The sequence below is a fragment of the Anabrus simplex genome, chromosome 1, assembly GCF_040414725.1.
Source record: "Anabrus simplex isolate iqAnaSimp1 chromosome 1, ASM4041472v1, whole genome shotgun sequence".
NCBI lineage: Eukaryota > Metazoa > Arthropoda > Insecta > Orthoptera > Tettigoniidae > Anabrus > Anabrus simplex.
The window spans coordinates 1,439,560,932-1,439,583,142 of NC_090265.1; the positions used below are offsets into that span (position 1 = coordinate 1,439,560,932).

Consider the following 22,211-nt stretch of genomic DNA (forward strand, 5'->3'; position numbering starts at 1 on the left):
TGCTCAGAGATGTTAGCAGTGACAGAACATAACATATTGAGTCGACACTCCAGAGAGTAATACAAATCAGCGTTGCCAACGTAGCGGAATTAGAAGACTGTCGGCGGAGAAATATACCATTTAGCGGACAGCGGATTTTTTGGCGGAATTCTACATTTATTATAGCGGAATTTAGCGTTTTATCCATTTTATTTAAAAAAAACTTGTACTCCGGTCTGTCTCTGAGCTATTCCGTATTTCTTGCCAGGAGCTAGCAGTCACATGATAAAAACATGTTATTCGGATTTGATGTTATGAGATCGTGGTATCATAAATTTGTAATGCGTGGGGAAAGGGTACTTATCTCTTAGTTGACGAATGACGACAGATAATGAGACTGTGAGAGAGTAGCATTTATATTTATGCTATGAAGGTAGGCCGTTTAATGAACTGGCCTGTTCTGTGTGTGGCCCTTGAGGTAGAAGATTCACCTAGTTTGCACACGGCAGTAAAACGCCTACAAGTTTTAGCTCGCCGGCTCGCAGGCAGGGAATTAATCCCAGTGGAACTCAGATCAGGTGAGTACAGACATTAACTACTATTATTATTATTATTATTATTATTATTATTATTATTATTATTATGTGCGTATGGATCCAATGGATCACGCAAGGCTCTAACAATTCTGTTTTCTGAGTTGCCAAACAACTCTCATCCTTTCTCCGTGAATCCTTTTTCGTTCTTCTGTCCACTTTGCTCCAGTCTTTTTTTTCCGTTCGTTCTCTGGTTGCACTTTCCATCCATTAATTTTTTTCCTATAGAGGTTTCTGTCCGCGGTGCCATTTCTTCTGGGCTTTTTCCAGATCTTTCTTCACCTCCAGTACCCATGGAATATTTTTTAGATGTTCTATGTAGGTGAGAATCTTGTGTGTCAGTCTCAGTCTGCGGACGTGCCCATAAAATTTTAGACGTCTTTTGCGGATGTCTGCTGCAGTGTTGGAAAGCTCTTCGGTCACTTTGCGTGAACTCAGTCTATATCATCTTCTGTTTTTCGGGGGCCGAGAATTTTCCTCATATTATTATTATTATTATTATTATTATTATTATTATTATTATTATTATTATTGCTGCCCATGATTTCAGATCTGATTTATTGGCGGAATTTTAGCGGATTTAGTAGTATTTAGCGGATCTTGAAAATATAAGTTGATAACACTGATCCAAATGATTTTCTGTGCCAACAAAACCTGTGGAGAGTTGAGATCAGGTATAAAAGATGGTGTGTTTTTACTGGTGTGGTAGAGTGGAGTGGTGATGGTAATTGCTAATTTTTCTAGTGTTTTATTTCTTTTTGACGTCGTACTAACTCAGATAGGTTTTCGACGATGATCTGGTAGGAAAGGGCTAGGACTGGAAAGGAAGAGACGGCCGGTAGATGCAGAGTGGGTCACGGCCCACAAGTGGCCACGGCTGGTCCGTGGTCCAACAGCTCTGTACTCCGACCGGTCAACCGAGCAGAGAAGGGGTGGCCACGGCTTTATCGTGGCTGTACGCCTCTGTATTCGGGAGACGGGACAGGGCTGGACCTCACGGTTGGCCCCAAGCGTCGGCTGTCCTGAGAATGGTTTTCTGTCGTTTTCCATTCTCCTACACCAAGGCGAATGCCGGGACAGTTCCTAGTATAGGTCACGGCCGCAAAACTCCTCACCTTCTCCGTGTATCTCCTTCACCGTAACAAAGCTCCCGGCCGAGAGACGGCGTTACCTTTTCAGAGGCCCGCATCCCCCTTCAGGGAAGGAACGTTTTAGTAGTAGTAGTAGTAGTAGTAGTAGTAGTAGTAGTAGTAAGGAAGAAACCGTGGTGCTAATTCAGAAACAGAAAACCATCTCCAGGGCTGCCGATGGAGGGGTTCGAACCCGTCATCTCCCGGATGCAAGGTACGCGGCTTGTCACTGTAAACGCGTTGTACTCTAAAGTTGCCTTAAAATTATTTGTTACATTTTACGTCATTTATTGTTAAAGTGCCCTAGAAAAGTGTATTAAATATTTTGGACTGCAAGTAACTGAAGTGAATTTAATTGTCAACAAAACCTACGGAGACTTCAGTTCAGCCATAAACGATGATGTTAGATTTATTTAGGTGATAGTGGTGGTGACAGTGAAGGTGATTTTATATCTAGCATCCATAACATTTCTGGTGTCCGACTCAAAGGCTGAATGGTCAGCTTTGAGGCCCTCGGTTCAGAGGATTCCGGGTTCGATTTCCGGTCGGGTCGGGAGTTTTAGTCGCGTCTGATTAATTCTTCCGACTCGGGGACTGCTTGCTCTTTAGACCTATATTCAGACAACGCACTACACTGCCAACCCCCACAGGCGTCAGGAAGGACATCCGCACCCGCGACCCCACAGATGTGGGAAAAGCGGTGGTAGAAGAAGATTCGTAACATTTCTGGTCACTCTGCTGCTGCAGATTAGTAGAGTCAAATATATTCAGATGGAGTATTTATTTACACATCCTTAAAACCTTTCCGAGGTTTCCGATACTTCTTAAGATGCTACTACTAAAGTATTTTTCTGGAAAATCTTTTTCATTCAAAATACTGTAGTTCTGAAAAAAAAAAAAAGCCTGTGGTATGTCAGAAATATTTAAGGAATAGTAGTGATCACGGTGGAATGTTGCTCATTCCATTCAAGCTTCTCTTAAATTGCGCGGCATTACGGATCTAGGAGAGGAAGAGAGGGGCTGCACGCGCTTTGGCATGTTCTGACAGTAGCGGCGATTGGGAATTAGAAGTAGAGGGTGGGGCAAAAAATATACAAACAGAAAGTAGCCGGGTTGTGGGATAAAGCGGGCGCGGAGGGGGTTATACATATCAAAACTGAACAAAAAAGCTACAAAATTGTGAGTTTTTGATGCTCTTTGAGCGAATTTCGACAGAGTTTACTAACTTAAGTGCGACAATAATTGTTTTGAGATTTTGATTCAATACTATACAATAAAACATTCACCAAAGAAACAATATTACACACGTATTTCAATTAAACACAAGCACGGCGTGATTATAAAATTTTAAAAAATCATTTAGTATTTGACTACACTCTAAGAAACTAACAAACAATATTAAAGAGATTGCCAGACTGACGAATGCACGCGGCAAGCAGGTAAATCATACCTCAGTGTCTACGACCTTCGAAAAAAAAAATACCCCTGTTACCCTTCCTCATAGCATTTGCGAAGTCTCCACTACTTGCTGTGGCGCTATACAAATCTGTTAGCCGCTACTATCGACATTTTGTGCGTATTTTCGATAATAATTCTGTTAATAATTAAAAATTTGCACACATTCTTTTTAAATAATTCTTATAATTTCTAGTTCCACTCCTGGTGGTGCCATTCCGTCAATTCCTTCAAGTTTCAGCGTTGCAATCATACTTCCCCTGGAACCCAAAAACTTTGGTTTCCCGGGAGCTGCCCGCCGAGTCATCGGAGGAACTTCGGCGGATCGCTAGCTGGCATCGTTTATGGTTAGAACTAGGGCGGTATCTGATCGCCTTCGGACCTCTAACTTTCGTTCTTGATTAATGAAAACATGCTTGGCAAATGCTTTCGCTTCGGTCCATCTTGCGACGATCCAAGAATTTCACCTCTAACGTCGCAATACGAATGCTATAATTTATATTTTTAGCCGGCTAAAATAGAATAAAAATGTTATGTTTTCTCTACAAAGTGGGAGGGGCGACTGCCCCCCCTCGTCCCCCTCAGTCGCCGCTACTGTCTGATGTCACCTACCCGGTCACACGCTATTAACACACCAACTGCATCTCTTGGATGGAAAGCCTTTATCTTTTCCGTTCAAAATACTGCTTGAATACAACTTTTTAGTAGCTCAGACACCTATAAGAGATAGTAGTGACCAGAGTATGTTATAAACATATGATGTTCATTCTATTCGTCCGTTTTAATTTAATTTCGTGTGGCTATTTCTAGCCGAGTGCAGCCCTTGTAAGGCAGACCCTCCGATGAGGGTGGGCGGCATCTGCCATGTGTAGGTAACTGCGTGTTATTGCGGTGGAGGATAGTGTTATGTGTGGTGTGTGAGTTGCAGGGATGTTAGGGACAGCACAAACACCCGGCCCCCGGGCCATTGGAATTAACCAATGAAGGTTAAAATCCCCGACCCGGCCGGGAATCGAACCCGGGACCCTCTGAACCGAAGGCCAGTACGCTGACCATTCAGCCAACGAGTCGGACTATTCGTCCGTAAAACAAACTTATGTTACATTACGCGCCATTTGGAATGGCCGCGCCCCGCGCTCACGTCAACAGGTTGACGGGAGGGGTTCGGGGTGGGGAGTCTTTAGTTGCTTCCCGGTCTCGTACTAGACTGCAAGCATTACCTCGATTTTCTCTAACATACACTCTTTGGTAGCTGTTGGCGAAGATGTCAGCATCAATTCCCGACACTCGACAAAGGTGGTCGCAGGTTGCATCACACAGCCCGGCCTACCGGCCGGAAGACTTAACAATGGTTAGTCTCAAGTCGCTTTAAGCTCTAATTTTTTTAACAGTATATTATCAAGTCAGTATTGAATGACTTCTTCTGACCAGTTTAGCCCAGAAACGTTCGATGCAATGCAATGCATTTATTTGCATTTTTGCGACTCTTTAAAGTTATTTGCAGTTCTAATCTGTGAATCGAACGTTCTCGGCTGTCTTGGCCAGGATGGGTTCAAACTGATACTGATACATACATTTTTAACACAGGAGGAAAGGTACATAATAAAGTGGTCCGGCAAATGGGTGGCTTCGCTGCTTGTCTCGGCTAAAGTTAATACAATGCTACAAACTTACAGCGCCCGCCAAATCAGATGCATAATATATAGGCTATGTGTAAGATCAAATAGGAGGAAATTTCGGTTCATTCCTCCTTGATCTTCCATTCAAATGCATTCTCTGCTCAAAATATAGTCAGATCTGTTTACGTATGTTGTTGCTATTGTTTCATTTAAGGTACTCGGGAGACATCGTGGTGAATATTCCGTTAGGGTTTGAAGTCCGACACACTGTTTGGCTGCGACCTCTGTAGTGGCGTAGACTATTTGTGTGTAATTGTGGCTTATATTGTAAAAGAAGCTCCCAGTTCCTATGGATCTAAAGAGGGAATCTCCAGAAAACTTCTTCTAAGGTGACTAAGAGTGAGTAAGGTGGGAATCGAACCCCTCTATTCAGTTAACCTCCCGAAGCTGAGGGGATTCCGTTCCAGTCCTCTTACTACTTTTCAAATTTCGTAGCAGAGCGGGGAATCGAACCTGGGCCTCCGGGGGGTGGAAGCTAATATCACTAACCACTACACCACAGAGGCGGACAATTAACAACATATGAAGTTGAATTCTGCACTTTAATTGAAAAGTGAAGACATTACACTTCTTCGTATCTCATACTGCATATGTGTACAGTCAGTGTGCTGTTATTACTAGAATGTTTTATTGGTGGTTCTGATACAATAAATTATATTAGTGTTAAAAGATATTTCATAAGTGATCGTCGAGCGCTCAGATTTCAACTGGATCACGGCAGTATTTGCTTGTCAACTGTTGTAAGCGATACTTGACTGCAGATTGAAAGACCAAAATCACAAAAAAGAAATTAATTATTTCGGCAATTACAAAAAATACATCAAAACAGTATGGCAACTGATAATGAAAACAACAAATATTTGAAGAAGTACCAGGACCCCACTTCTGTTTGAGTTTATATTTGAAAGGTGTACGTTGTCCATTTGAATTTCGGATTTAAGTACCTTATTTGTTTAATTATCTTCTGGGCATGGACCGCTACAGACGAATCACTTCGCCGAATGTGAGGCCTCACGCCTGGGGTTATTATCACCCCGTAAGAACCAAATTACCCCCACCCTTATCCCAACTTTCATTTGAAGAGTGCACTGTTCAATGGATGGTCGGAGTGTTAATTCACTCCTGTAGAATGTGTTAACTATATCAAAACAACTAAATCGCAGTTTGGGATGCAGATTAACGACGAACGATTAATATAACTAATACGATATTTTAAAGAATGCAATGGTGAGGTATTCAATTAATATTTCAATGAACCTTCATAACAGACTAAACGAAGGATGTTCAGGTTACCAAGTCTGAAACAGAATATTAAAGTAACCCCTCGTGGGTGGGGTACGCAGACGAAGAATACACCCACGGTATCCCCTGCCTGTCGTAAGAGGCGACCAAGGGATGTTTATATTAGAACCATGAAACTCCTTGTGATTAGTACCACCACGCGGGGAACACCATGGGTCGCTTTTCCTTGCGCGTAGTACCACTATGTTAGGTACCAATTAGGTTTGTGATTAGTAGCAAACGAGAGCGCGACGGCTTTTACAGTATCTGTGATTAGTAGCACTATATGAGCGACACCATGGAATGATGGAACCCATGGTTCTGGCTTGCCTATGATTAGTACCCACTATATGAGGAACACCACGGGATAGTACGAGTCCCTGTGGTTAGGTGATGAACACCATAGGTTTGCGTTGCCTATCAATGGCGCCGCAATGTGCGAAACACAGTGGGTCTGTAATACATGTGCGAATTTCATTACCTGTGAGTAGTACCATAATGAGTGGAATACCGCGAGTCTACGCTACTCTTGATTAGTACCGCAACATGATAACTACCATGGTTCTAATTTTCTAGCGATAAGTACCATTATGAGGGGCCGACGACTTGGATTTTGAACTCATTTCGACTACAAGCATCATCGATTCAGTATCGTGCTATAGAAACAGTCACTTGGTCAGTAATACAATTGTTTTACGCCAGCTTCTAAAAGGGCTGACCAAGGGATGTTTATATTAGAACCATGGAACTCCTTGTGATTAGTACCACCACGCGGGGAACACCATGGGTTTTAACCGTGGGCCCAACTCGAACGTGTCCCTTTGGTATAGCACTTGATTCTACATACAGAGATTACATCTGTACATCTTCATTATAGACTGGTGAGCCTTTCAGCGTTTAGTCTGGAAGCCTCTGTGAATTTACTAAACGCCACCATAATACTCTATTCGTAACTAGTTCTGTGATCTCGTTTAGTTCTACAGTAGAATCTCGTATCTTCAAATCATTAGAAACTGAGTCTAACCATCGTCATCTTGGTCTCTCTCTACTTCTCTTACCCTCCAAGGCCGAGTCCAATATTCTCCTCGGTAACCTATCCTTCCCCATTCGCCTCCCATGATCCTACCATCGAAGCCGGTTTATGCATATAGCTTCATCAATCAAGTTCACTCCTAACAGCCTTTATCGTCTTATTCCGAATACCCTCCTGCCATTGTTCCTACCTGTCTGTACCAGTGATCATCTCGCTACTTGTATGTCTGTATATTACAGTGCTGGGTAAAATACGAAACTTTCCATGTACAACACACTCTCCATTAACGTCGGTTCGAATCCCACTGTCGGCAGCCCTGAAGATGGTTTTCCGTGGTTTCCCATTTTCACACCAGGCAAATGCTGGGGCTGTACCTTAATCAGGGCCACGGCCGCTTCCTTCCAACTCCTAGGCCTTTCCTATCCCATCGTTGCCATAAGACCTATCTGCGTCGGTGCGACGTAAAGCCACTAGCATATTATAGACGTGATTCATGTTTGGTCATCAATGCCGTTTAATTGTATATACATAAATTGTGTTATTGTGGGATCTCTGGTATGGCTGTGTGACTGTCGAATTTTGAGATACATGCTCCAGGGTTTTCGATTACGTACTGGCGGTACCTAGTATTTACATGGAAAATTCGGGTGAAATTCTCACTAAAGTAGGGATAGGCGCTGTCAGCGCTGGAAATCGAACCTCTGTACGGTGAGCTTCCCACTTCTATGATGGATCGTGGCTCTGGACACAGGTGAAGTGAATTTCAAACTATGAACATCTGATGTCTGTTCCAGTTCGCCACACAGGTTTGAAGTACCTAACTCAGGAAGGGGCTACCGTATCGATTCTACCGCGGATGCTCATGGTGACAGTGTAATTTTGTTACAGAATACAATGATAAACGTATTGTCATTAATACAATTGCAACTTGGAATTGTGCCAAGCCTGACAGTATCTTCTCTTAAATACGGGGTATCATAGATTCTAAAGATTTCTCAAAAGCGTCGTCATAGTAACAAAAACAATGTGCAAAGTTTAATTTAAATTTTCTTTTGGGTTAAATGTTATGAAAAATGCCTCCGTTTTAGAGCTGAATGTATTCGATTACGATATTTGTTCGATAGTTGTCTCGGCATAATCTGTAGAAGGGAATTCCCAGGATCGGACAATCTGGCAACAATGTTGTGAACTCCAGTGCAGACTTTTTATCCTGGTAGGCCAGTTCTGATTGGCTGTTACGAGAGTAGACCTCCGTCGTGGTTGGCGTAAAATAACGTCATAGAAGCTCCATTGGTGTTCATGACGTCAAGGCTATATTTAGCTTTCTCTCAAGAATTTATATATTGACTAGGACAGGTTTAAGCATCAGCCATTTGCGCGGTGGTGATCGCGGAGAGTAGTTGGCATTTTCTCGCTGTGTTGTAATTGACAAAGGATTTTTTTTTAATGATAAGCGATTTTCTGCAAACACCTTTGCAGTGTAATATATTATTATTCACAAACTGCCGAATCGCTGATATTAGAAGGGTTATCGTTCCCCATCAAAGTTTTTAAGAGCAACAAGGCATCTTTAAAGAGAACATTTTTAAAGGGAAGGTAAGTTGATCATATACAGTATGTTGTAATGTTTAAAGTACTACTGAGGCTGCTTAAATAATGAGAAAACTTGCTGTTTTCTGTGCAAGGAAAAGTTATATAATGTTTGTGTTAGTGAACGAGTGAAGTTGTTGATAAAATGATAATATTGGAGTTATTAATGGACAGACTCGTAAGTAATTAATTTTTATGTTCTTCGGTTCACTAAAATCAGGATCCTCGCTCTGTATACTTCTTAAAAGCTTTATTGTCCTAGGGAAGTGTTGCGCAATATTGTGCAATCATACGCCCTTGCTGGGCTTGTTGCGTTGCGGTCATCAATCACGCACTCGTGGAGTGAGAATGCGATTTATATACTATGTTAATATCGATTGACTATGCCATTCCTGCGGTGTTTGTGGGACGGATACAGTACTACGATACACAAATTGCCACGATAATTTGGGGTATAGAATCTTAACAATTTTCTGTTTTTTAAGATCTATTTTCTTCAAGAAAGCATTTCGCTTCATACGGTACTAGACTGCCGCTATATAGCTTGCACCCGTTTGAGAGAGATTTAGATCACCCTTTTGAAACTGTGGAATGTATAGTACAGTAAGTCGTCCTGTTTCACCGCACTTGGAAATCTCTGGAACTTCTTGCTCGAATTTTCTTACGATATGAGGCAAATTTTTTGGTACGTTTCCTATTGTAGATTTGAAATATTCTTTAATTCGTTCTCAATTGTCTAGTAATGCAACTCTGCCTTCTTGCCTTAAATTGAATATACTGTTACAATGCTACTTTTATTATGTGGTTAATTCGCTCTCAGGAGTGTGGCATGTTTTCTGCGGAGACTTCACATGTTTCCGTCCAATGACTGTTAAGGTATACGGGTAAAATCCAGCAGGACAGTTACCGATACTGGCTGAGCGGGTTGCATTTAGAATGAATCGTATTTTATAGTTATCAAGACATACCCTCAAAGAGTAATGTACCGGTAACAAAAATGTTGCTAAATTTGGGCTGGGAAGACTTAGGAGAAAGGAGACAAGCTGCTCGACTAAGTGGTATGTTCCGAGTTGTCAGTGGAGAGATGGCGTGGAATGACTAGAGAATAAGTTTGAGTAGTGTCCTTAAAAGTAGGAAAGGTCACAGTATGAAGATAAAGTTGGAATCCAAGAGGACAAGTTGGGGCAAATATTCGTTTGAAGGAAGGGGAGTTAGGGATTGGAATAACTTACCAAGGGAGATGTTCAATAAATTTCCAAATTCTTTGCAGTCATTTAAGTAAAGGGTAGGAAAACGACAGGTAGGGAATCTGCCACCGGGGCGACGACTGCCCTAAATGCAGAGTAGTAGCGATTGATTAGATTTTTGTGTCGTGTATTCATTTTTTTGTTGTTGCCAGTATTATTTCGCCAAATTTGTCGCCTTTTCCTTTAATAATTAAACCTATGTGTTAATGGTCCACCTTTTCAATACTATAATAAAATATAAAACTGTATTAATGTAATAAAATTATAGTATTGGAAAGGTGGCTTAATTATTATTGTGATCACAGTTCAATACGGATCAAATACTATGAAGTTTATATTCTATGATTATGACCTTTGAAACCTCCCTTTTTTTTTTTTTTTCCCCCATCACACAAGTTTTGATGTTTGGGGAAACCTTGATCTTGAAACTTAATAAGGTTTTACACTATTCTTCTGTTTTGTTTCCAGGTTGAGAAAAGCTCAACAATCCCTTTGAGCGAGTTCTCCCAAGTCGCCAACATTTCATTTGCAGACCACGGAGAATTAAATGTGAGTCTTTATAGGCACCTCAAGTCTTGTTTAAATACGATTATCATAGGCACCTCGACTCTTCTGTCAGTAGGTAGCCTACTGCACAGTAGTGTTAACAGTATGATTGGAAGTTGATAGAACAGGTTCCTAGTCTTCGTAACTGAGCTATCAACTGAAAACAGTGGAGTAATTATTATAGGGTATAATACTGGGTAGAAATTTCAAGGAATGATCATTCAGGAGAGAATATTCTAGTTTTGTTCTTTGAAAATATACGTATAGCGTAAACCAAATCTCCTTTCATCAGAAATATAATTTTGGATGTTTGGATAAAGGGGGCTGGATTTTCTAGAGGTGCATTAGTGGAGTTCAACTTCCATTCATTTCCTAGTGTTGCAGATGAGTTTCAGCTGAAGTGGTCATTTAATATACTTTATTATCCATGGTGTTTCATGTTAGTGTTTCCTTGTGGAAAGTTCCATTTGAAGAATGTTATACCGGTACCTAATGGAACGTACTGGTACTATACCGTTTGAAGGATAACAGTGTATTAGAACATGTCTAGTGAAGTGCTTCATTATAGAAGATCCGAAAGAGTGGGGTTTTTGTGGGAAAAAAAAGTATTTTGGTCATTAGTATCATGATGTATCAGTGGAATTCCGCCAGTGTTATTTCATTTGTGTGCACCAGGTTGCAGTGAAAGTTTTAAGGAAAGGATCACTATGAAGGTATTGTCTTGAAGTTTCTGAAATTTTAATTAGTTGAATGGAGGTGGAAGGAAATAGAAATGTAAAAAGGATTTATTAGGTAAAAACACATTTATTAGATATAGGCCATGTCACTTCGGCAGTCTGTGCTTTTGAAGAATTTAATTTTAAGATTTGGAATTTCTGCATGGTTATTAATGATTTTTCTGGCATTTTTGTGAAACATCTTGTATATTTACAAATTTTTCTTACTTTCAGAATTATGGGAGTTATGTCTTGAATGGTTGAAGTAGGAATCTGTATAAGTAAAAGGATGAATGATTTTTACCATTATGCAGTCTTGATCATTCGTTCAAGTAAAGTTTTATTCTACTATGGGACCCCAATCCTGTATCAGGAAATGGGACTAAGGGGTAGACATGCACGTTTTGTTGTGCCAGTACAGCGTTGTAGGCCTTATTTCCCATTCTGAACTTTGGAGTACGTGAATGAATCGTATCCATGAAATTTCATTATAATTTTTATCGTAAATGTATGATAGTAATTGCTTTCATGCAAATTAAGAGTAAAATTTGCGGTAAATTATTTAGCATTATTAGAGAATGTATACATACATACTTTGCTACATTACGACTATGAATTCTACTATGTCACGTCTTTTGTTCATGTAACACTTTTGTGTGTGAAGTCTTTGCTCACTTAACTTCTTTGAACTTCCTTGCTTTGCTTCCTGCTTTGCTTTCCTCTGCTTAAAGTATCTTGGTGGGGCGAGTTGTTGATTTGTGCCCATAACTCATTAATTAATATAATTTTTGGTCCTGGGATCACGCTATTTTTCTATCAACAAAAATAATGTTTGTGTTATTTGTGATGTAATTTTCACCTCCATTTTCCCGTTAGAACTCCACACGCTAGTCATGATAGACAAAATGGACAAAGACATTGAGAATTCAGACTTCCATTTGTAGGTGCTAACTCATTAATTAATATAATTATTGGTCTAGGGATCATGTTATTTTTCTTTCAACAAAAATTATTTATGATATGCTCATATATAGTCATGATGGATTAAGATCGTGAGAATTCACAAACGTAGCACTTCCATTCGTCGGTTCTAGCCCTGAGCCTCAAGAAGGAAACCTAGTGGAATGCCGTACAAGAGAGTCGTATCTACAGTGAAATAGTCGCCGTAGTTACGTATTTATTTCTGTATTAATAATGGTATTTATTAATTTACTGGTAATTTTACTGTTAATTTGCATGAAAGCAATTATCCTTCATTTAGAACAAAAATTACAATGAAATTTCATGCATGCAATTCGTTCACATAACCTGAACTTTTTGTTTTCCGTTATTTTTAGAATTGAGGGGCGTGTTGGACAGGGTGGATTTCTTTCAAGAGTTGGCTATATAGTGTGGTTGTAACCTTGTACTTCAATCTGCAACATGTGGGGTAAAATGTAGTACAGGCAGTATTGTAACATAGAGAATTTTCTTTTGACGTGTGTTCTACCTGTGAATAACAATTTGTTTAATCCTACCATGACGAATAAATGAACAAGTGTGAGGACTCATCGAGTTCAAGTACACCCAGCCAGGCAGCGCTAGAGTGGGCTATGTCCACAGTACCGATCGGCTGGTCTTAGGAATGATGTCAGAGGAAATGTATTACTCCATAACTGATAAGTATGTACACTGTCTTTTAAAAACAATGAGAGATTACAATTGCAATACCAGGGCAGGGTGCAATGGAAAAAAATCATACACGGAAATAGGAGCTATGGGCTTCATCACATTGTGAAAAGCACAGGTTACTCGAGTGTACATATAGGAATAAATAACACACAACTCGCAGCATATTAAAACAAACACCCATGAACTATTTAAAGGTTATTCACAGGTTGAACTTACTAACTCAGTTTTACTGGACTCTCGAAAGCTTGCGTGAATATTTGGCGGATGTTCAAGATTGTAAATCTCGCTGGATTTCTTTCATTCTGAAGAAAAATCGGCACTTCTGGTAATGATAAACAGGTCTGGGGATTAAATCCATAAGATGTTGAAGACAACAGCCAGCTCCTGAAGGATCTACTGAAATTTTGTCTATGGTATCCGTACAGTAAAAAAAGATTTTGCCCCACATCGATTTTGAGTTCAGTTTTCCACTAATTACTTTCTCGGCCTGTAAAAGAACGTCGCACATACTTTTCGAGGGGCGTGTTAAAAACATTATTGCTTGAACCATAGTCTTTTATTTTGGTGAGAACTGAAAATGTACTTCGATTATTGTCACGTGGAGAATGGGAACAGGGCAAACACTTAATAAATTTATATGAGTGATTAACAACGTACCCAGCCAAATGATACACTAAACACTTCTCAATCGAAGAGTTTCAAACTGCGCTATCAAATTCAGGTATAGAGCTTTTCCAGTCTTCCCTGCATCTAGAGCAGGGCCATCCAGCTATTGTACTCCGAGAGCGCGCCTGCGCTCGGGGAGCACTGGGCAGTCAGATTAGCGCTCCTTCCCCTACCACCACTAAACTGTGGCAGCGAGGAGACCTGAGACAGACGATGTTCGGACCGCGCTGAAGATAAGTATGTACAGTCGTGCGTCCGACGGCTTTTGTGGGTTTGTTGACATCATACTGATAGGGCTGTTTTGCTGTAACAAATATACCGCATACACAAATCGAAAGGTACTGCGATGTATGGAATATGCAGGAAACAAAATCAAGTGTTAAGTAAAGAATACAGTAATGCGATTTATTCAAAACTGAAATTTGAACATATCTGAGAGGAAAATTCAACAACATTTTACCAATGTTTTACCAATATTCTTAAACAATTACGCGAGTTTCTGTCGCTCATCGTTACCCGATATTTACTTTTGGTAAGCTTAAGAACCGAAAAGAAACGCTCACAAATTTATGTACGTTGAGCCGAACATTGATAGAACTTTACATGCATGTTTATATAAAAGGCGATAGCTGCAGTCGCTTAAGTGCGGCCAGTATCCTGTATTCGGGAGATAGTAGGTTCGAACCCCACTATCGGCAGCCCTGAAGATTGTTTTCCGTGATTTCCCATTTTCACACCAGGCAAATGCTGGGGCTATACCTTAATTAAGGCCACGGCTGCTTCCTTCCCAGCCCTTCCCTGGCCCATCGTCGCCATAAGACCTATCTGTGTCGGTGCGACGTAAAGCAACTAGCAATATATATATATATATATAAGGGGGTATTCTTATTGCGGAAAGCCGCTGTAAAATTCTTCCAAACTTCGTGACATTAGAAAGCGGTCTTTAAGACGAACATTGGACTGCAGTTCAACCAACTGTAATTGAAATAGCTGTGTAACACTGTCTGCACTAAGAGAAAATGTTCGAACAATTACATCTAACACCGCTTGGGGTTCTGATAATTCTGAAAAATCTCTTTTCAAACTCGTCTTGTAATTGGCGAATTACCTGCAAGTTCTCATCAAGGTCGACACCTTATTACACTGTTTCAAGCAATGGAAAATGTCCTGTGTTCCTTGCATGCAACTGGTTTTCCCACAAAATCAATTTTCTTTTGAACACTTTAATTTCTTCCACCAAATCGCAGATATTGTGCTTTTCGCCCTGAAGCAGAGTTTTTTTGCTATTGGCAACAATGGGACAGGAAAGGGCTAGGACTGTGAAGGAAGCGGCCGTGGCCTTAATTAAGGTACAGCCCCAGCATTTGCCTGGTGTGAAAATGGGAAACCACGGAAAACCATTAACCCCACTATCTCCCGATTGCGAGCTCACAGCTGCGCGCCCCTAACTGCACGGCCAACTCGCCCGGTACTCTTTGAACTGACGGTGCGTGAGCCCATGGGATCGAAGAAAATTTACCACTCGCACATCTGTTCCGATTACGTCTTTAAGCTCGGCAACTTTTGCACAGATTGCCTCCTGGTGTATCAAGCACTGGATCGCCGCCATTAGGGTAGTACCACTCTCAGTCATTTTTAATTTTACATAGCTGAGGAACCCCGTGCGTAGACTACGCAATGCAGGAGCTCCATCCGTCGTTACTCGTCAACCGCTCCTATTTTAATCCCATTGACTCAAAAACACCCCCCCCCCCCCCCCCCACTGCTTTGAAAATATCAAAACTCGGCAGTGGTGTCTTTGAGAGCTACCAAGTCTAGGAAATTCTTGGTGACCCGAAGGTCGTCATCCACCCCTCGAATGAAAATAACGAGCTGAGCTCCCATGGAGGGAATTAGATATTTTTCCACCAATAGAGCATATCAAAAATCAGATCAAAAATTAGATGTATGGCTTTTCAGGCGTTTGCTCTATTAACCAGCATTTCGTCTTAGGTCTGACACTAGACTCGTCAGAGTGGGATGTGTCAGATCCTACCCACTGATGCTGGGGTGTATGCAGGTGAACTTATCAGAAGCCTATTTATGAGGGACAGTCTGATAACTGCATACGGGAGATAAAACTCCACAGTGGAATCAATGCCCGCCTAGCAATTCCAACGTGCTTTAGGCCTACGTGTCTTTTAGTGAGGAAAGTTCTACCGATGCGGTGGCACAGGGGCTTTCGCTGCGACCTCTCACTTCTGCGCCCTGTGTTCAAATCCTGATGAATTTATTTTTGTTTCATTTAACTTTTGTCCATTGATGATTACTACACAAATGGTTTTGTTCATTGTATTTTGAAATATCATCCTTTTTCGTCTATTAATTTTCTGTCAGGTACATGTATTTTAAAACATCAAATTATTGTTCTACACTTGCACAGCAAAGATCCACGCATTGATTCATAATCAGTTGCAAGCGCCAGTTTTTGAAAAATGATCTGTTATGTGTGGTTTGTCGCAAACATATTGCCAACAAGTGAAATCTTCAGTAATATTAACGAGGTTTCTTTCTCGAGTGACATTCCCACTCGGAAATGTAACTGTGGCAAACCTCCCTTCGTGCGATGCTCGTAGCGTTCTAATTTCTATGTTTTGAATGTTTCTCTGATTGGTATCACCCAAGGGAATTCACCATATCTCCTTGAAGCATTAATACAGTGGTGCCAGCTGTTATGGATTGTCCATAATGATTACGGATTTCACTTCGCAATTACAGCATTACGGTCAAAGGGGGAGCTATTGTGGAAAAACATCATGATAAAAATGAATTTCTACGAAAAAAAGGAGAGGAGTAAAACAAATTTAATCCCTTTCAGCATTACTGTTCAACCCTCCTCGTTTGTCTTTATAGAATGACGCAAGTCCGCCGTGGAGTGGGTTCTAATCCCTGATCTGCTGTTCTCCAGTGCGTACGTTCGACTCTCTTTTTGTTGTGTGCGTAGAAGTGAGTGGTATGTTTAGTGCATTTCAGTTATATTTATCCCAGTCGTTGATTCGAAAATAAGTGATCGGTTTTGTAAAATGAAGTGGAGGAATTGTCAAATTGCATCATCTTCTAAGAAGACAGCAGTGTTTACAGAAATGTAGAGACGGTTACACAAACGAATGGCCATGCCTACTTGCTTCACGTGTTAGTGAAAACCACGTGTTCTGCAGTGTGTTTGTGTGCTTTCTCTGTGGCTCACGGTAGATGAAATGATTGCGGAAGACACACAGAATCCAAGAAACATCACACATCCAGTGAATCAAAATTGCGAAACCAGTCTGTTTCATCATTCTTTGTAAAACGTAATGAAACTGTGCTGACAAATGCCGAATTGCTGTTCACATCATTTCTTTTGGAGCATAATATTCAGTTATCAGTTTCAGACCACGCTGGAAATTTATTGGCCTTAAATGTCTTTGTTATATTTATGTTCTGTTACACCTTGTACGGTATTTGACAGTTTTATGTTTTAATAATTTATAATTCGTACTTATTGTAGTGGACTTTTTGTTATAAAATTTGCAGGGTTAGTTAGCCTCCCCATTAAAATTCTTGTAGTTTGAATAATAGCTTGATAATTACAGTTACGGTAGCATTATCATTCTTGTGATTTCAGAACCACCCATTTGTACGGTGATGATTCTAAGCCTAATTGATGTTTCTCACTATTGACCTGTTCCTTTGGCTGCACTGCAGAATTCAAATAATTCATTAGCCTTTTATGTCATTTAAATTCTCTCTTATTGTAGTTAATGTCATATATTCTGAGTAAGGTAAGAGAGAAGTCTTTTTATTTTTCCAGTCCCGTGCAAGATGTCCCTCGCGAAAGAGATCATCAGCCAGACTGTCCTGCTTGGAGAAGGAAGATCTGAAGAGTGGGTCTACCCACTCCCAAACATTCGACGACGACGTGATCCAGGATCATTATTTGTTCAACCCGCTCTTGGATTCAGACTTGACAAGTGAGGACCATTTTTAATTTTATTTGTGGTAGAAGAACAGGACCCCTGTTTTGGTACTCGTGGGGAACATTGTAGAATTAAAATTCATACTTCTCATTTGTATATCTTCTAATCTTGTGTGTGGGAGTTTCTTCTACTAAAATTCATGGAATGGAAGCTCTTAAAGACAAAATTGTGTAATTCACTGGGTTATCAGACAGCCTTTACCCAGGTTGGAATTTCTCTGCTTAAGTAGCCAAAGCTTCTGTCCAGTACTAGTGGGAAGGATGTTGTCAAGGTGGGATGAGGATTGCCTGAATTCATTTGGGAAATGTTGGCACTTTCAGAGATGGGATTAATGTAATAGCTTGCTAGGGTATAGTCCTTTGGTTTCCCTGTCATCAAATGGTGTGTTGGAAAATATTTCTTACTTCCATTGTTTAATGTAATTGTCTCTTGTTAAGTTTTCTCCATTTTGGTAATATGTAGTCATTTCTTCTTGTAGTGGAAAGTACATGGGAAAACACAACCAGCATGTTCTCGAGCGCAGACAGTATGCTGTCACCAAGCGAATTTGTTTGGGAGAGGGACAGCAATTTGGAATTGGAGAATTTTCAGGATCTGAGCAAATACTGCCAAAGAAGCTCAGTGGACCCAGACACTCTAAAGTTGGCAACTTTGGGGAGTGGAAACATGAGTGTTTCACAAGACGATGAACTGAATACACCTATGATTGGTGAGTACTATCAAATTAACATGTAATCTATAACTGTTCAACATTTTGGAGTTAAATTCAGTAGCCCTTGCATGTCATTAAATTCTCTCTTTATTTTTCTCTCTCTTCTTCAAAACTACTTTCTCATTTTCAATTTTTTTTAGGTCAACTAAGACTAAACAAAATCAGACTACCTAGGCTCAAATTTATGACTTGGATGGATGTGGATTCCCTTCCTTAGCCACATGGAGCCCTTATTGAAAATTCTGCATGTAGTTTGGTGGAATTCAATTCCTGGAACGTTAGGCTTGGTAGTTGTTGGTTAGACCAATGACTATATTTTATCACTTTTTCATGGCTGGTGAGCACTCTTCTTGGATTCAACTGTTTTTCCCTGAAGTCGTCCTCTTCCAGCCCCTTCAACTGTTCTTGGACTCCCCCCCCCTCCCTGACCTCCATCCATTTCTAATCTCCTCCTCTTTCGTGTTGTAACATTCCCCCAGAAGTCTACATGCTATTTCATTTACCTTTATTGTCGACTTCCACACTGCCGCCATACTACTACTAACACCCTGCATCGCTGCCTGTCAGAATACAACGCCGCATGCTCTGTCTCTTCGCTCATCGCGTCATCGTCACAAATACGTCATTTTCTGCCGACTTGTTCGGATATTTTCGTGTCTCCAGAACCTTTCACATGTCCTGTATATACCAAGACTTTCTGTCCGTTCCTCAGTCTAGTCTTGACAGTGGTGTGTGTAGAGGACTGAACATGTTGCCGTGCTGCGTGCTGGTTACGCCTTATTATCCTGCACCCAGAAATTTTTATTTGGAGACACTTGCTGAACAAAGACATTTTGTTATTTGTTGGGACTCATTTTCCCAGAACCTTTCTGGATCTGGCACTTCTCACCTCTATTCAAACCATCATATAGTTTGGTAACTTTGTGCTTTTGGTGCGAGTGCTATGCTTGATTAGTTATATAACAAGTTTTGGAATTGAAGCATCACGATGTCTGACTGTTGGAACATTAAGTGCAATATTCTCTGTCAATGTGCTACAGCAGTGACAAGGGGCATTGTCCTGTTGAAACAAGGCATCTCCATCAGGGGGTACTCTAGGGCCAGAAAGAGATGCAGATGGTCTAAAAAGTATGTCCACATAACGTGCACCTGTCGGCGCTCCCTGCAGCCGGACAATGGGGCCTAATTGCGACAATGAGAACGCTGCCCAGACCAGAACTTAGCTGGACACACAACCTTGTTGACACACAGGATTCATAGCTTCATGGAACATACGCCACACTCTTGCGTGCCTATATGCTTGATGCAACTGAAACCGCGATTCATTGGACCATACAACACGCCATAACTGTTCCATAGTCCATTGCCGATGGTCGCGGGCCCATGCACGCCGTTGAGCTCTGTGCAAAGATGTCGGCAAAGGGATACGAGTGGTGTGGTTCAGTTGCCTCCTTACAGTCATGGTAGAAATTAGTTCCTGACTTCCAACATTCAACTGGGCGGTGATATGACTCTGAGTAGCCCGTCGTGTTCAATGACTCTGAGTAGCCCGTCGAGTGCCCAGTATGGTTCTACAGAGGCGACGTGATGTCTGTTCTTTAAACACCTGTGGTCTTCCCGTGCAGCGGTTTACGTGGGTGGTAACATTGTCTATGCAATATTGAGAATCCACCCTAGACACTGTTGACCTCGGAAACCCGAATTCATGTGTGATCTCCGCAATGCTATGACTCGTGCATCAATGATCTTCCCACGTTCAAATTCGGTTAACCATCTTCACGACACTGGTCTCTGCGACAGACTGCTCAGCTAGCCGCAACGCTTGGGGGGTCATACATGGCACATTTTCTAAAGGAACCCTTTTTCCTTGACTTTTGGCCAGTGTATTACAGTTGTTATCCTCTTCATGGGCAGTTTTGGTATTTAATCTTTACTTACAAAGAGTAGGATTTGAGTTCCTGAATAAGCTTCCCCTGCCATTTCTCGTCCCTTGGCGTGATTACCATATTAATTCGTGAATTCAGTTGCTCAAAATTTAGAGACTTGAATGCTCCTTCATAACTCCTTGATGAGCTATCATGCTGACGAGCAAATTACAAGGAAGAAAATGTGCTGCTCTCGACCTTGCATTTAATATATGTAGCCAGTCCTAACAGCATGATATCCTATTTAGTTCATTGTGTTGGAATTCACAAGGACCATACACTGCTTTGAAAACTTCCCTGCCTTTTATTCATGCAAGAGAGAGAGAGCTAGACTTGAACTGTGTGCGACCATGAATGCTACAGGATATATATATATCCTTACTGCACTTCCATTGTCATCTGAAGCCCAATGAAGGCATGATATTTGTAGCAGTTATGTTTCTTCCTTAATTCCTTAACAGAATTTGGAGTGCGTAATACAGTAAAACCTCGATTATCCGTTCTAATGCCCGGGAAGGGGTGAACAGTTAATAAAAAAAAAAAAACAGATAATCCATACTACTAATTTTAATGGACTTTAAAGTACATAAAATACATAAGGTATAACCTTAAAATGTAGTGCATAAACCCTCTTTAAAACCAAAATGTAGTCAAAGCTACAACAAAACATACTACAGTAAAACCTCGTTAATTCGAAGTCGTTGGGACTCAAAAAATCGGACTTCGAATTACGTGATTTCGAATTAACCGCCAATTCGCAATTCAGAAGTACCAACCCTCGCTGCGTTACAAAATATTCTAAGGCCCGTTACTGCAACCTTGATTCACAGTTTATACCTTTCAAATGCCGAGAAAAAAGAACTATTTCCAAAATGTATGCAAGAAGGTGCATTTACAGTATTCAAATAATGCACTTGGATATCTCACTGGCAAACATAACCTCACGCAACGAAAGAAAAAAAAAAGCACGATTCAGAGACGAGAAATCTATACTGGCTCCCATGTGCAAGTACTTTATTCATTAAATTACTATACTGTAAGTATTTTAGATGCCTTGTATTTACACAGAAAGTGCCCGATGTCCTTAAAATCGAACTTTCCTATAACTATCCTTGTACGATTTCCCGCCATGGCACTTCTCTTGTACACTTGCCACGTCACAAAGTATTCTAAGACTCATTAATACATGCAATCGCCTCGATTCACGGTTTAAACCTTTCAAATGCCATGGGAAAAAAACTATTTCCAGCATGTATCCAACAAGGTGCATTTACAATGTTCAAATAAGGGTAAATAACTTACAAACATAACCTCACGCAACGAAAGAAAAATATCGCACAATTCAAAGACGAGGATAGATTATGCTGGTTCCCCTGTGCAAATGCATTATTTTTTTTTATTTCTGTACTGTTTGCATTTTTAGATGCTTTGTACTGGCATGGAAAGTGCCTGACGCCCATAACATTGTGGTTTATCGATCTTTCCTAATACGAGGGGATAAAGTTTCTCGCTTCCATGTGCATTGCAACGCACTACAATGGCCCCCATCACTCACACTTGTACGATTCCCCGACTGGCACTTTCTCCTTTAACACCATATGATCGTTTGGGCTCGCATTAAAATAAAGTAATGCAGTTTCATCGGCAATGACAATATTGTTCGGTGCCTACGAATTTATTATGTGAGCCACGTTTTTTTCTTTCGTCAACTGTCGGCATCGCCAGTGTTTGCGGATTCGCACACTGTCCATTGCGTGATATTACGGCGTTCCTTAAAAGTTTGAATACAGAAGAATTCCGATTTTATTCAACTCAGTAATCATGAAGCGCACTGTAGATCCACCGAGTGAGTGTAAATGCGGAAAGCTATGGTACCTTACCACTCCACGTTCCGGAACACACGTTCTATTATGACGCGGATAAATTTCGAGTTGAAATTACTCTGTAACATACTATTGTTTTAAAATGTAACGGCAGTTTCGAATTAAAAGTC

At 40.8% G+C, this 22,211-nt stretch overlaps 1 protein-coding gene across 1 annotated transcript in view; it reads left to right on the top strand.

Annotated features, from left to right (window-relative positions):
- LOC136858395 (uncharacterized) overlaps positions 1-22,211 on the top strand; it is a 161,585-nt gene that overhangs the window by 130,098 nt on the left and 9,276 nt on the right. Inside the window, exons 2-4 of the mRNA XM_067137905.2 lie at positions 10,456-10,536; positions 17,416-17,575; positions 18,060-18,290. Coding sequence (XP_066994006.2) covers position 17,575; positions 18,060-18,290 — 232 coding nt within the window. The 5' untranslated portion in view covers positions 10,456-10,536; positions 17,416-17,574. The remainder of the gene's footprint in view (positions 1-10,455; positions 10,537-17,415; positions 17,576-18,059; positions 18,291-22,211) is intronic.